General features: G+C 39.5%; 1 protein-coding gene across 7 annotated transcripts in view; it reads left to right on the forward strand.

The window, feature by feature from the left end:
* Nucleotides 1-15,156, forward strand: part of TTLL5 (tubulin tyrosine ligase like 5) — a 135,460-nt gene that overhangs the window by 54,102 nt on the left and 66,202 nt on the right. For 5 of the 7 annotated variants that reach the window (XM_030452274.1, XM_030452278.1, XM_030452276.1 and 2 more), the window contains 7 exons: nt 2,944-3,064; nt 4,735-4,881; nt 7,059-7,159; nt 8,483-8,616; nt 9,329-9,442; nt 9,828-10,235; nt 11,632-11,822. In XM_030452274.1, coding sequence (XP_030308134.1) covers nt 2,944-3,064; nt 4,735-4,881; nt 7,059-7,159; nt 8,483-8,616; nt 9,329-9,442; nt 9,828-10,235; nt 11,632-11,822 — 1,216 coding nt within the window. The remainder of the gene's footprint in view (nt 1-2,943; nt 3,065-4,734; nt 4,882-7,058; nt 7,160-8,482; nt 8,617-9,328; nt 9,443-9,827; nt 10,236-11,631; nt 11,823-15,156) is intronic. The other 2 variants (XM_030452280.1, XM_030452279.1) reach the window with 1 other exon arrangement.

Below are 15,156 nucleotides of genomic sequence, written 5' to 3' on the forward strand. Positions count from 1 at the left end.
AGCCCTGTCTGGTGTTTCTGACAGAATCTTGCCTAGCACCCAGTACTGCTGGGATTCCCCAGAGCTATCTGTAAGGCTCGTTCTAGGATTGTGCTGTGCTCATTCTACATCATGTTCTAGGATTGTGCTGGGCTTGGCCCCATCTGATCTGTCATTGATGAAAGCTTTGCTTGTGTGGTCAGCAGGCAGAGAAGTTAAAATAATGAAATTTTCATCTGAAAGAAACCAGGCCTCTTCCAGTCTGTTTTGTCAGTGGTAGGACTTTCTCTCTCTCTCTCTCGCTCTCTCTCAATTGACCTGATGAGGCAATTTCTCTGCTGTCCACACTGGGTGTTACAGCTGAAGAGGTGACAGTCAAACATTTTCCCTAACTGTACCATTCTCAAGGAAGTAAAAAATGAAGGGAGTTACTTGTTCCTGTATTTAACCCCTTATGTTTCAGTATTCCACGCTCTGGAGTAGAGACATTATGATACAAGACCCTCCTTGCAGTTTCTTCATATTCGCATGTGTATTTCCCATATATATTTCAATCATAGAAGTATCAGGTGTAGGCAAGAATTATATTAGTGTGCTAATGTTGATAAAGGGAGGTCCTTAATTTTTACCTGCATGAATCTTTAACTCCTGGCCATGACATATTTGAGTTATACCTAAAACAAACGTGGCTGGCAGCCCTCGAGAGCCCTCAGGGGAGAGCCTTTCTGATATATGGTGGCCAATTGTACAGACTATTAATTCTAAGCAGCATACAAAGCTTGAAAGGTGTTACAAAGCCTGCCATGCATTTAGGAGTTCACTGAAAGATTTTAACCAGGTATTTAACCAGGTGTTTTTATCATGTTTTCATTACTGCAGTACTAGTAGAGCTACCCACAGAGAATGCTAGTTTGGGACTCTTCTGAACACATGATTTGCTTAGCCTGCTTAGCTTTGGGCCTGGTGTAGTCTTCCAGAAGCATCAAAAGTTAATTAGGAAGAAGATGCATCGATATATTTAGTGTATTGTATTTAAACTTCAATTCTTACCTTGATGCATTCATCTCTTTAAGTGCTACTATGCTGTGTGATTTATATGTAGCACTGTAATGAAGTATTCATGAAATTTACAGACATAAACCAGAAAGATTTAATTTTGGGGCTGAGTTTTTAATGAAATTTCAGATACTCATGTACGTGGAGTCATAAGGACTGCATAATGAGAATATTCCTAAGAAGCAGAGAAAAATGGTGAGGTTCTTCAGGAATCAATCTGAGGTTGATTTTAGAAATCAATTGAAGAATGACACAAAATGTAGGAATTTGATCATGAAACTTGCTGATGGAAAAGATTTGGGGGTTGCTATCATGACAGGAAAGTAGTGAAATAAATATGGGAAGAATTGGAGGAGATGGAGGATAGGAATAATATAGCTAGGGTGAAATTCAGTAGCGCAAAGTGCAAAGGTATGCTTTTAAGAATCAGTAATGTACAGCAGAAATTCTGTCAGCTGAGTGTTCATCAACTGGAAATTAATTATAAGGAAAAGTATCTTGAATGCATGTTGATCACATGCATGGATGAAAACACCAAACGTGGTCTAGAGTTTATAATTTCAGGTACTTCTGAGGCTTCATGTGAAATACTGTGTTCAGTTGCTATCACCCAAGTTCATGGAAGGTAAATTGTGGCTGTGGATATGAGTTGCTACTCTCGTCAGCAGGGTGGGTGCTTTGTTAGATGACACTGAAATATGTGGATAGTTCACACAAATAAAGCGAAATCTGTGAAAGGATGTAATTGCTATTAAAAAATACATTCAAGGTAGGAAACCTATTAGGGTTGAAATTGTTTAAGATACAGGCTAATCCTGAAGAAAAAGCAAATATAAACTGCTCATGAATGAAGCTGGGCTAGGTAGTAAGAGAAGGTTCCTAGTTATTTGAACAGTAATTTCTGGAATAATATTTCGGGACAGTAAAGGTTGAAAGTTCTAGTTTGTTTCAAGTTGAAACTTGGTAATTTTATAGAAGAAGTTAGGACATTGCCTGTGATAGAAGGAACACTAAAGCCCGTCTGCTTCTACATCTTCATGAAAAGGAAAGGAGAAATCATGCTTGGCAATTCAAGGGACAGCATGTAGTGTCTATGGGGGAAACTATGAGGAAGAGTGGAAACTGGGAGAGCAGAATGTTGGAGAAGAGGATTTAGGCCAAGATGACAATGAATTGAATTAGACAAAGCTTTCAGCAGTTTCTCTTACAAGAGATGCATATGCTAAAATGACTACCATTGTGAGGGCATGAGAAGCAGTGTCCTTCCCCGTTCTATCCTAGTCCTCGGTTCATGCTCACAGCTTCCTGACATGTTCAGCCAGCTGCACAGCAGATTTTGCTGATGTTCTTTCATTCTTTGGTGGTGCCTTGCTCAATGAAGTTTGGCTTATGTCCTTGGGGCAGCAGGGAATAGCTCACTTTCACAGATCTAATTCATTCATTTCCAGTGGGAATTGCATGGCCTTTGTTATAACCCTGGCACCAGTACCAAGTCCTTTTATTTATTTTATGGTCTGTTGTTGTGGTATTCAAAATGCTTGTGAAGACAGAAGCCCAAGTGAGCCTTGAATTTAGTTTAAAAATACACAGTTTTGCTGGTGTTCATGTTATTGGCATTTGCAATAGAGTATCTAAGGCTGTGAAAAGGCAAGGAGAGCATTCCATTTTTAGAAATGGACTTAGAGAGCATCCTCCTGTCTTTTGTATTCTTGCAATACGTACCCCATCTTGCTGAAGTGAGGGTCTCCTTGAATATCCTGATGGGGTGAAGGAGTTCTTCCCTTGAGCTTCAACATTGTGCACCTAAGAGGTCCTCGCTGACTGTACTTTGGTCCATTAGCTGTGCCTGTCTGCTGTAACTTCCTGTTACTACTCTGAAGGTAGCTGACTGATTCTCTTGGTTCACAGCAAAGTTCAAGCTCGCAGGGCTTTCTCTGCTTACCTACAGCACGTTCAGTTGCGACTGATGAAGGAGGCTGGTGACCAGATCCAGAATCCTTCCTGGGCTGCCAAAGAGGATGAGCAAATGGTAAGAAGCTTTGTGCTGGCCAGATTGAGAAGCCAAGCTGAAATCTGCCTTGAGAGTTTTGAGATCAATTGCTGTCCTTAGAAGAACTGAAGTCGAACCGATATTATAGTGGTCTATCTATGTTCAGCTGCCAGTGCCATATTTTAAATATGCAGCCAAGGTGGGACTGCTGACTGACATCAGAGCAGTGATAGAGTAGACATCTCTCAATCACACCATAGAGTGTGGTTGATGTTCAAGTTGCTTTGACAGTTCTCCTTAACTGACCTCTGAGCTTACCTGCTTCTCAATTCTTTTAATTTTTTAAAATTACTTGGTAGTATCTGGTGTCTGCTGCATTAAACAAAGCATAGATATACTCAAATAGAACAGGCACCCAGTTAAGCTTTCTCTCCTATCTACTGTTTTAATTTTTGCAGGCATCTGTCCTTAGGAGTCTTCCTTGTATTTTGGGTAGAACAACAACAAAAAACCCACAAAAAAACCCCAAACATTGAGGAGAAGAAGTTACTTCACAGCACAGTTGCTGTTTATTTTCTGATTTTTAAAAAATTTTTTGTGAAAAAAGTGGTAATTTTTTTTAGGTGTTATTTTAAGGACCTGTATTTGGCGTATATGCATTTTAAAGAGTGCAGAAAGACCAGATCACCTCATAAATCTTCCTAAAAGTGCTTCGTACAGTAGGCTCTTGCACTTTCTCCAAATCCAAATGTATTCTTCCTGAATGCATGTTGCAGGGAAACAGCCAGTGTAGTTCAGAGATAAAACTGTGTGTCAAGAATAATCACTCGACTCAGTGGAAAATTTTACCTCTGCTCTTTCCAAGTGGAAATTAAAACTGGCTTTTTGAGAGTCGCTTTGTCTGCTGTACTGTGAAAAATAATGTTTAAAATAACAGATCAAACCAGCTTGAAGTAATGGCAGTGAGAGGAGAACTGTGAAATCCAATAGTTTGGCTGTGAGGCGGCTCATTTATGCATTAACAGAGCTTCTAACAAAAAGCAAATCCAGAGGGGAGACAGAGGGGGTTCAAACCGCACACAGGATGCATCTTGCCTTAGAATCTGCTTTGCCATATGTTTCCCCCCCCCCCCATCAGAGGTCAAACCACCATGATGGGGGATTGGAATTGCATGGCTGTAGATGTAGTCATCTGTTGTTATGGAGAGGCTGTGGCAATAAAATACATAGATGGGAAGTGATGAATTGGGGCTATATCACTGTAGTGGAGGTATCTGACCAAGGTCCCCTTCCCTCTGGGAGCACCGAGAGTGTTTTACACTTCATCACAGGCTTTCTTTAAACATTACAGCTTAGTTTCTGGAAATGTGCTCCTAAGGTATTGGACATTACAGGTTATTCTGTGTTGTTGCTTCTTTTTTGCTGTTTGTTTTTTTGCTTTCTTCAACTGCCATGCTTTTGAGACAAACAGTCCTGAAGTGTTCCCAGTTCTGACTCACCTGAGGCAAGGCACATCACCGTTATTCTCTCCCACCTTGGATTTATGGGTTTATATTAAAAATGTGCATTGCAGAGTGCTTTTGCCTGCCAGTTGTTATTTTCTCTGGACAGCATGTTTAGTTCTCATGAGCCATTAGCTGCTGTAATACCTCTCTTCTCCCCACATCTTGCAGCTGGTCTGTCGTTCACTCTCTTTCTCTTGCTTGCAGGAGCTTGTTGTACGCTTTCTGAAGCGAGCTGCCAGCAATCTTCAGCAGTCTTTGAGGATGCTGCTCCCCAGACGTCATTTAAGACTAAATGATCGTCGTCGTATCCTGGCTCAGCAACTGGGCGAGTTCATTATCTTTTACAACAAGGTGATTAATTCTTTCTTGGTTTTTCTTTTGGTAGCCTCTTTTAGATTTCTGTTCTCTTCTAAAGTATCTCCTGCTGGTTGCTGTCATGGTCAAGGCAGCAGGCTGTTTTAAAGGCACTGTTCTGTAATTTACATGATCTGTTTGCATCCGGTGTGCATCCAGTACTGGTAGTTTGCCCATTCAAATTTTCAAATAGATAATATTGCTACATTATATGTGCAGTTGAGTAATCCTGTATAAAAGTGAAAAAATATCTTGAAATTAAGTAGAATTTAACTGGCAGCTTGCTTTTACCTGTCTTTAATGCTAGTGCTCTGTAATGCCTCTTCCCATTTCTCCCTATTTTTATGATGCTGCTTTACAGAATTTTTTTTACTCAGAACAGTAGGAAATAGGTATTTTACCATTTTTTGCTGTACTGAGAGACTGCTAGCTATCTGTGTGGGAGTCTGTGCTGAGTGATAAGGGGAAGAAGTTCCTAGTTTAAATAATGTCAACCTCTTTAGATGTAGAAGATGCTGTACTTAGCATAGTGGTTTTATGCTAATCCTTGTTTTGCAAAACAGCTTCCCCTTTCCTTTGTCTTCTAGCGTTTATTTAGTGTTAAAACAAGGGTAGCTTAAATTTTGCTTTCAGAGGCTGCTATGCACACAGGCCTCCAAGCTCCTTACTTGTTAGCAGAGGATGTTCACTTATATTAACTTTATCAGAGCTGACATCTGGTAACTTGATCTGTCAAAGCAAGGTTGGTACTGTACCCTGTTTGTGCCAGGGAGTGCTTTGTACACCTAATGCTCACTGAATTACTGTGTTAGGAGTAACCACAAAACACTCGGGTTGCTCTGTGGTGAGTGAAGAATGCAGCTGCTTTGGATATAATTTCCACTCAAATTGTATTCAAACATCAGGATTTTCTGCTAACTCTTGAGTAAAATAACAAAATAAAGCTGTGTAACTGGTAATAAATCAGTGCATAAACATATTTTCTCAGTTAAAACAAGTGAGAACAGGTCACTTGAGATTTTAGGATGTACATGTTTAAGCCACTAAGAGACTCTTAAGCTATGAGGTTTTTTTGATGTCTGATTACAACATACAGACTTTGTTCACTGACTTGAAACTTGAGATTTAGTAGGGGACTGGTACTAGCCCTTATGTATCCTCTGTAATGATACAGAAATAAAAATACTAACTTCAGTAAGCTAAGTAAAAGAAATTACATGTTGCCCAGACTTTTACTTAAGTAGTGAAGGGAAGAGATGTCCCAGAGTGGCTTTTTCTTCCCCCTCTTGAATTACCTTTCAGAAGATGTATCTAACCCTTTCATCCTGGGAATACTCAGAGTACTTGTAGGAAGCAGTGAAATGGAGATCATGTCTGGTCAGGTAAAGCTTGTATGCTGGTATTGGTATTTCAGACAGCAATGTAGTTGCTTGCTTGGTTTTCAGTTTGTTTTCTTGTTTTGTTTTGATTTTAAATAACAACAACATTTTTGTCAATACAAGCTCTAGTGTCATCAAGTTCTAATGGTGTAAAAGAGAAAAATCATTTGTATCTGAGAGATCACTCCCATTTTCATGTAAAAAGGCTTACTATCTTTTATTCCAATATATTTAAGTGTATAAATGCATATTTGCCACAGGCTGTACTGTTTCGCTTTCTTTGCTTTTGCTAATGCAGTATATTTTTGGTATGTAGATAAGCCCTTGGCAATTTACTGCATGCCAAGAGAAATTAACTCAAGGGAAGAGCTCCTAGTTTACAGTAGGAAATGTGTATGCCCTCAGCAGATCTCCTCGATTGAGTTTCTTTAATATATTTTTATATATTTGTCCTCCTTTCTTGCTGAGTGTATCCTTTTGGGACAGATGCTCAAATAAAAGCTGTTTTGAGGAACTCTGTGACAGAAACAGCAAAAGTAGAAAGAGAACAGAATACCTGTAAAAAATGTTTATTTTTTTTTCCCTGCATGCTTCCTTATGTCCCAGAAGGGTATGCTTAGCATACTGTCTGTAACATTGTTACACAAATTGAGGTACTTATAATTCGGCTCTTTTGGAGCCCATGGAGTTGATTTCTCAGATCCCATGGAACTGCCTTTTTGTCTTCTCTGAGCTGTAGCTATACCATGAATCATAAAGTACATAGATGCACTCACTGATACTGCTTATTAACAGGAAACAGAGCAGATGGTTCAGAAGCAGTCAAACAAGAAACCGGAAGAAGTGGAGGAGGGAGTGAATCCTGAAGGTTTTCAAAACTTTCTTACCAGGGCAAGGTACGAGTGGATTTTATTTCACTTTGATAGAGAATCTCCTAGCCCTGGAGGTGAAGGTTGTGCTAAATTGTACTGACTGTACTAAAGAAGATCTGATTGATCCGAAGGCCTCTAGATACCTTTATTGACTGTAGTCCCTTCTTTTGCTGGGGGAGAGAGAACTTGTCTTTTCTCTTTCCTCCCTTCTAGCAACCAAACACTTGTAGCATGAGCATCTGGTACAATAGATGTCTGGACCATTAAGTAGATTCCCAATGGATAGCAGCGGTTGGTCTGTGTAAATCTCAAATAGATTGGTGAGCTAATTGATTGGTCTCCTTCCCTGTGATGCTGCAGCAAGTGTGGCGGTACTTTGGAAGGAGAAGGAAGCTGCTGCTCAGATAGCCTTGAGATGCTGTGGTTGAACAGCTGTTTTGGCTTTCACTCTTAAAGTTTCAGCTCAGAAAAAAATTTCTCGTGTTTGCTGTCTCTTGTCAGGAATTCTACAGGTCTGGACTTTCTAAGGCTGGGGAGGAAGGAAGGGAGTTTGACTTTGTCTTCATCCTAGCCTCTTGTTTAGCCACTAAGGGAGTGCAGTTACTTTCACAATGAAAAAGCAGCATTTTCTAACTGCATGATCTGAACTTTGTCTGCATTAAATTTACAAGTGTCTGCAGTACAGCGAATGCAACACTGGATAAAATGGGTAATAAATGTTGCCACTTAATAACTGGGGTTGTCTCACTGACATCTAACTATCTAACTTTGATATCACATGGGAGTAAAGGTGTGCCCTGAAGGTCCAAACTCCAGTAGGACCAGCTTTAGACATTGCTTTTACCAAAGCTCAAGCCAGCTAAGACTAGTACAAGTGTCAGAGGACATTTTAAAGGACTAACTGCCTTTATGCATTTTTTTTTCCCTGTGTTATGTTTTCTTGTGTTACTGGCACTGTTATTCTTGCATTTGTGCATGTTTTAGACAGCACTGGGTAGCATTCACAAATTTAGCTGTGAACTGAATTTCTCCTGTTGAACTCATCTCCCCATAAATGTGTTTGGATTTTTCACTTGCTCTTTCTTTATCCTGGGAAGGCTCTTGAATGCCTTGAATTTCTTACTGTGTAAGAAAATGGCATTTCAGTGGGAATCTTGTGTTTAACCAAGGCATGTTCCTTTCCTTCTGCTCTTACCCTGGAGAAGTGAGAGAATCGTTAGTTTGTCTAGTCTCAACTTCTCCCACTCCTCTCTCCAGTGTTTTCTTAATTTATTGCCTTTGATTATTACCTGAATGCAGAAGAGCTTAGAATCCTCACTTACATCCATTTTTCTCTCCTTATTGTAGTGAAAGTGACTTGGAGGAAGTGCTGACATTTTACACACACAAAAACAAGTCAGCAAGTGTCTTCTTAGGAACAAACTCCACAAGCACAAAACCCAACAACACTGCTAATCAATCAGAGAAACAGGCTCAAGGGGGTAAGTGTTCTAGGCACTTCTGAGATGATGCTGCCCAGACAAATCGAGTTTAATTTTTCTGTGGAAAGAGAGCAACCCCTCCAGAATGTTACTCGGGTTTATTGAAGTTGCATATCCTTTTTTTGTTGTTTGGTTTGTTGTTTTGGGGGTTGGTTGTTTTTTTGGGGGGGAGGGGGTAGGTTGGTTGGTTTGTTTTGGGTTTTTTTGCTTTGTTTTGTTTTTTTAAATTCTCTGTATATCAGACTAACTGCACTCCTATCTTTTTTGCCAAAGTGCAATGGGATGAACCTCGACTAGCATTTTTAAGGAACTAAATATGGTGGCCCATAACTGAAATGATAATGTGCAAACTAAAGGCACCAAGATTTGAAATGAGCAGAGAATGTTGAAATCAAAGTAAGGGATGAGAGAAATCAAGGCCTGTTTAATTGTGCTGCCTACAGTGACCATACCCATTGGAGGGCATAGGTTGTATATTTGAGCCTAATGATGCATTCCATGGAAGGAAGTGCAGTGCCAGCTGTACGTAGACACTAGGCCATGCTACTTCACATAACAGCACAACTGTTATCGATACAGTTGCATGGTCTACAGTAAATACTAGCAAAGGAAGTCCATTGTTAAGGTTTAAATTCTGTGGTCTTGCTATAATGATATCAGGGTTTCTGTTGCTCTACTTTCTAACTCCTTGATTTTTTTTTTTTTGTTGTAGAGCCTGCTGAGGTGGTGAAAAAAACAAAGGGTGATCAGTCCAAAAGTTCTGTTGCAGATCTGCCTGCAGAAGGAGCACCAAAAGGCTATAAATCCAAAGAAGTTAAATCAAGTTGTAAGTGAACTGTTAAGAAAACAAAAATGAATGTGTATAGTGGTTTTAATACAGTTTTAAACAAAGGTTGGAACCTTCGGGTTCAAACTGAAAGATTCAAATGCTCAATTTTGGGGAAGATGCTGCAGGTTTTTCTGTTAAACCCAGGAGAAGATACTGGAGAGTGATCAGTGTGAAATGGTTACCTGCTTTTCTGTGGGAGAAAATCTAGATAAGACGAGCTTTGAAAAAGAATATTTATCATGTAGACCCTCTTCTTGTCTTTGGTAGATAAGGTTATTTTGGCTTAAGCATGGCTGAGTAGAGGCATCTTTAGCGTTTTGATACTATCTGATGGATCTGGAAAGCAGCTTTCTCATCAAGTGTGCTCATTATCTTTGTGTAGTTCCAGAAGGACCCACCTCCTTAAATACTGAAGTGAAATTACCTCTGTGCGGCCCTCCTAGCACTTCTTCTGGTGTTTCTGGTGCCACGTTCCAGAGAAGTGCCAGTTCCTGGATACCATCTCAATCTTCAGCCTCTGAAAATTCACTGGTGCCTGGTCACCATTCATTGCCGACTCCTCCAGTTGGTCCCAAGCAGATTAAGTCCTTATCCACGTTACACTCCTCACAGAGTCCAGCTCCTGACACCTCTTCTGTCTTTACAAACTCGGTGTCCAATGAGGCATCTGGCCTTGCAGGGTTACATCACTGTCGTTCTGGTAGCTACACCCTTGGCCCGTTGTCATCTTTTCAGAGAGCTGCACAGATCTACAGCCAAAGATTGTCTCGACCATCCTCTGCAAAAGTAGGTGAGTGTTCTGGGGTGCATAATAACCTGCTGGTTCAGTAAAAAGATTGTGTAATCTCTGTTCTGGAGAAAGCAGAAGTTTCATGTTTCCAGAATTATGAGTCTTGTTGAATAGTACTAAATTTCTTATGGAAAAGAAGAGTGCAGGAAACAGTCCTTGTTTTTGCCAAAGATGCTCTTCTATTGAGCAGATGAATGAGGAATCATGAAATCATTTAGGTTGCAAAAGACCCTCAAGATCATAGAGTCAAGTCCACCACAAAACCAAACCCCGAAGTGCCACATCTACACATCTGTAAAATACCTCCAGGGATGGTGACTCCAACCACTTCCTTGGGCAGCCTGTTTCCTGTGCTTGACAGCCCATTTGGTGAGGAAGTTTTTCCTGATACCCAGTGTAAACCTTCCCCAGCACAACTTGATACTGTTTTGTCTTGGCCTATCCCTTGTTACGTGGGAGATTAACAGTGACTCTGCTACCTCCTTTCATGTCGTTCTAGAGAGCAATAAGCTCTCCCATCAGCTGCAAACTTTGAATTCAACTTTTGAACTTGTTTGAGAAGAGCTGGGAAACAAAGTATTGTATTTTTTGCTTGATTGTACTACTAATCTGTTTATCTGAAGTGATTTTAATGTAGTTCCGGTTAGTAGAAGTCCTGTCCCAGTCTCTGTGTTGTTTTTAGTTCTGTGTTTCATTATAATGCACAGAAATGCTTTAAGAAAACCTGGTAATTCTTGAATACTTAAAGGTGTGTCAACACGTCCATAAAAGAAAAATCTGAATGAGTCATTACTGTATCTCCTTCTCTAGGACCTTTCAGCATTACAGTAGCCAAGAATATCGTAGTTGAGTGGTGCAAAGTAGAGTACAAATCTGAAGAGCAGGAGAAACTGTAGAAATTTATGAATGTATACTGTAATCTATTAGGAAAGTTTTGGAAACCCTGCACAGGCTAACAGCCATAGTCTTGATAATATATGTATTTATTTTCAATGATGGTATACATTTACTTTAGGTTGTATGTCAGGATAAGTACATTTTCACTAGGGTTGCTGAAAATATATTGGAAACTTTTCTAACATTAAAATAAACCAGACTTCCCTGGTGAGTAGTTTATTTAAAGGGATTTTGTTTTTGGTGAAAAACTATCCATTTAACTTGGGTAACAGCAGCCAGTATTCTCTGGAATTAGGTGCCATTAAATGCTTCATGATAAATACAGAGAATACAGGTTTGAAATTTATAAAAGCTCATACAGGTAATATCCATATAGAAGTTTGGATTCTCCCTAGAATGTGCAGAAAGTATCACACCTGCTTTTGTATTTCTGTGACCCCAGCGAGGCTGAGAGTCTGACATGGCACTCACTAAAGGTATCCAAATGCTTGCTTGGCAGGTTTCTGCCGTCGCAGTCCAAGTGGGCAGCGTGTGGGATCAGCCAGGATGCACAAAGACATGGAAGACGCTTCTTCCCAGGGCAAATGTTACAGCCCCAGTATGGTAGCAGCAGAACTGCAGCAACTGACAGAAAAGCAAGCAGCTTGTCGGTATTCCCCAGTAAGCCACATCAGTCTCCTTACAGAGCAGGTATGTAAGCAGTAAAGGTAGATTCCCTGTGACAACACAAAAATTTGTCATAGGCTTCTATGTCAGCACAGGGCTACCACTGCACATGCTGGAAAGGGTAAATTTCATTAAAATAATTTCCTGTTTTACTGTTATTTTGAGATGTTTACAGCAAGCAGAATTTTAATTTTCTGTGGGATGACAAGATTATTGCATAAGTCCTTTTACAGAAGAAATTGAGACTGAGCAGAGAATTAGACAATATGTTATAAAAACCCAAATCCCTGTTTGGTCTCCTTAAATAATAAGACCAAGTCTTCTCAGATATGTGCTTCCATGTGATGTGCTTTGTCGTTCCTCCAGTGTGTCATCACAGTACTGGGAATGGAAGTCTGCACAGTGGGTTCTGATGTCAATTTTATATTCCAGTAACATTGTAAAGACATAATGAAGTACGTGCTAGCATATAGGGTATGATAATCCTTTTGTAAAACTTCATAATATAGATCAAATTTATATTGTCTTCTGCTAGAACTCCACTGATTTTAATCTTTCTTTTTGAATTGTTATGTCCTAAAAGGTTACACACGCAGTCATTTTTTTTCTTTTTAATACGCTATAATTGTTCATCAGAAGTGTTCAAGTTGGGCACCTCTCAATTAATTAAGCTGCCAGCTGGAGGTTCTCCAGCATAAGCACTTCACCTTGGAATTTTTTTTTTCCCTCTTTACTTGCTAGGGACAAACAGTTTCAATATCTTCACTGTGATACTTCGATTTTGGAAGCACTGCTTTAGCAGTGGTGTCTTGCTAAGTTTTCTGAGGCATGTTTAATAGTTGCAATAGTTGCTGCTACTTGCTTCTTGCTTCTTTCATTTTTATGTTTGGATTTTTAATATCTGGTTAGATGATTGGCAGTATGCCTTTTTCAAAAGTTGGGGTGCATTTATAACTTTAGGAAGCTGAATAGGTTTTTGGACCCTTCTGTGTCTAGTTCAATGTTTTGGTTTAGTCAGGGCAGTTTCCAAAACTAATGCAGCCATTCTGATCTATGCAGATATGTCTTGAACTTTAAAGGGTAAGTCACAAAACCTTCTTGTTGATAGATGCAGCAGAGAATATGATCATTGAATACACTAGTGATGCTAAGACCTGATTGTGCATCAGGCCAGACCCTACTTAGATAATTTGATCTTTCAAAGCCTGAAGTGGTATGGGAAACATCAGGAGAAGCTTATTTGCTTGTCCAGTAATATTCAGAGCTGTCAGTCTGGTTCTATTAATGAAATCAGAATTCAGCTTTTTGAAGCTGAATTGGTAGTGAAGCATTTTCATTCAGGAAATTCTCATTAGTTGAAAGGTAAACATATGAAGGAAACTGCCTCCTTGGTTAAGCATCTAAACAAGTATTTGGGAAAAAAATTAAATTAATCTCTTTCTGTTTTTTTCAGAAAATAATTTGTAAAAATTAATAAATTAATACACTTTCTCCCTAAAACCCCTTATTTCCTAAGCTGCAACTGCTGTGGTTTCTTAAGTCTGTCTAGAATACCCAAGTTTTACTCTTGCTGCCATTTATCTATGTATTAGGTGATTTCTAAACTTATGTATTTAATTGCTAGTTAAATTAGGAAGTATAGAAGGGGGAGTCAATCATAGAAAGCTAGGGGTTGGAAGGGACCTCGAAAGATCATCTGGTCCAGTCCTCTGCCAAAGCAGGGGCACCTACAGGAGGTCACACAGGAACACATCCAGGTGGGCTTTGAATATCCCCAGGGAAGGAGACTCCACAACCTCCCTGGGCAGCCTGTTCCAGTGCCCTGTTTAATTACTTAAGTATCATACCTTGAATTTCTGTGACCAGCAGGCTGAGAGAGTCTGACATGCCACTCACTAAGGTATCCAAATGTTTGTTTGGTAGGTTTCTGCCATTGATTACATTTAATGGCAAGATTAGGACTATTGATTTGGAGGGAGTGTGTGAAAGAGAGACTTTGGAAAACACTACTACTGGTGTGGATTGTTTCTTTTCCAAGGACAAGAACTTCTGTGTGACAGTTGAAAGCCTTTGTGCTTTGGTTCCCTCTCTTGTGCCCAGCTGTGTTTCAGGGGTGGGGGGGTACTCTGCATACATTACCTCCTTCCAAGAGCAGCTGGGAAGCTTGTTTTTCATTCCTGTTCTTGTGAGAATTGCATCTGGTATCTGTGTATTAGTGTGGGTCTCCTGGGTTCCCAGGAATGTAGTCTCGACAGCTGTGCTTGGAATGATGTTCCATTCTGGTTGGGAGTTTACCTCTATCCCTCTCCAATCACTACTGCTCTTCACTGTTCCCTGCTTATGCCCAAAGCACCCATTTCATGTATTCTCTCTTTTAGGGGACAGAATACAAGAGTGTATTAAATAACTTTAGCTTATTAAGAATGAGCTGCTGAAGTGTCAATTTTGAAATTTAGATTGTATCAGTCATCTTGATAAAACAAAATTTTTGTGATTACATGAGCTTACTTTCTTGTCACTTTTTTCTCTTCACTTCTGAAACACCCAATGGGAACTTCAGAGTGATACTCGTAAAGTGAACAGTTCTTATATTTTAGAAGGTGGAAATGGTAGGAAGGTTGAGCTCTACTGTTGTGCAGTTTTCTTTCCCCTGTACACAGGTAGTTTTCAGTCCTCACATACTTTCTCACAAAGTGTGTGAGAACATTGTCTTTCCTTAATTTGTGTTTTTTGAAAAATATTTTCCATTATATCACATAAAATCTTATCAGTACATCTTTATTTAATTCCCTGCATCACTGTATGATGCCTTACTGGCCAGTTGAAGGATTGAGGAAGAGCGAAATAGAAAAAAGGAGAATCATTCTATCTCAGATGAGCAACTGTTTGGGTAACTTCTGTATCTTTCTCTAGTGATAAAAGTGGTGTCCTCATGGACACACTGGAGTATGACAGTATCAAGTTAGGTTATGAAAGGTAAGTTTTACAAATTAAATACAGTGAAGCTGCTAGGGAAAATATTAACTATAGATCTTAACAATAAATGTTAGTTTTTACTTCTGAGGATGTTTTTTCTATTTTATTTACTTAGAAACACAGATTTACAATGTTTGTGGTTACACAAAATCTAATAATAAAGTTGAGGTTGTGACGAACAGAGTTATGTACCCGTATCCATAAGAGATCTTTCAAACACTGCCTGATTCTTGCAGTACTTGCCATCTAACTATAGTACTCCATAGTATCCAAAAATAACAAGGTGTTCCTCTACTTAACTACCCCAGCTACTTGAGAGTAAGCAACACAGAGGTCTCTATGGAAAATGTGTGCTTTTGAGGATCCAGCATTGACCTGGTAA

Source organism: Calypte anna, chromosome 5A, assembly GCF_003957555.1.
Source record: "Calypte anna isolate BGI_N300 chromosome 5A, bCalAnn1_v1.p, whole genome shotgun sequence".
NCBI classification, from domain to species: Eukaryota; Metazoa; Chordata; class Aves; order Apodiformes; family Trochilidae; genus Calypte; species Calypte anna.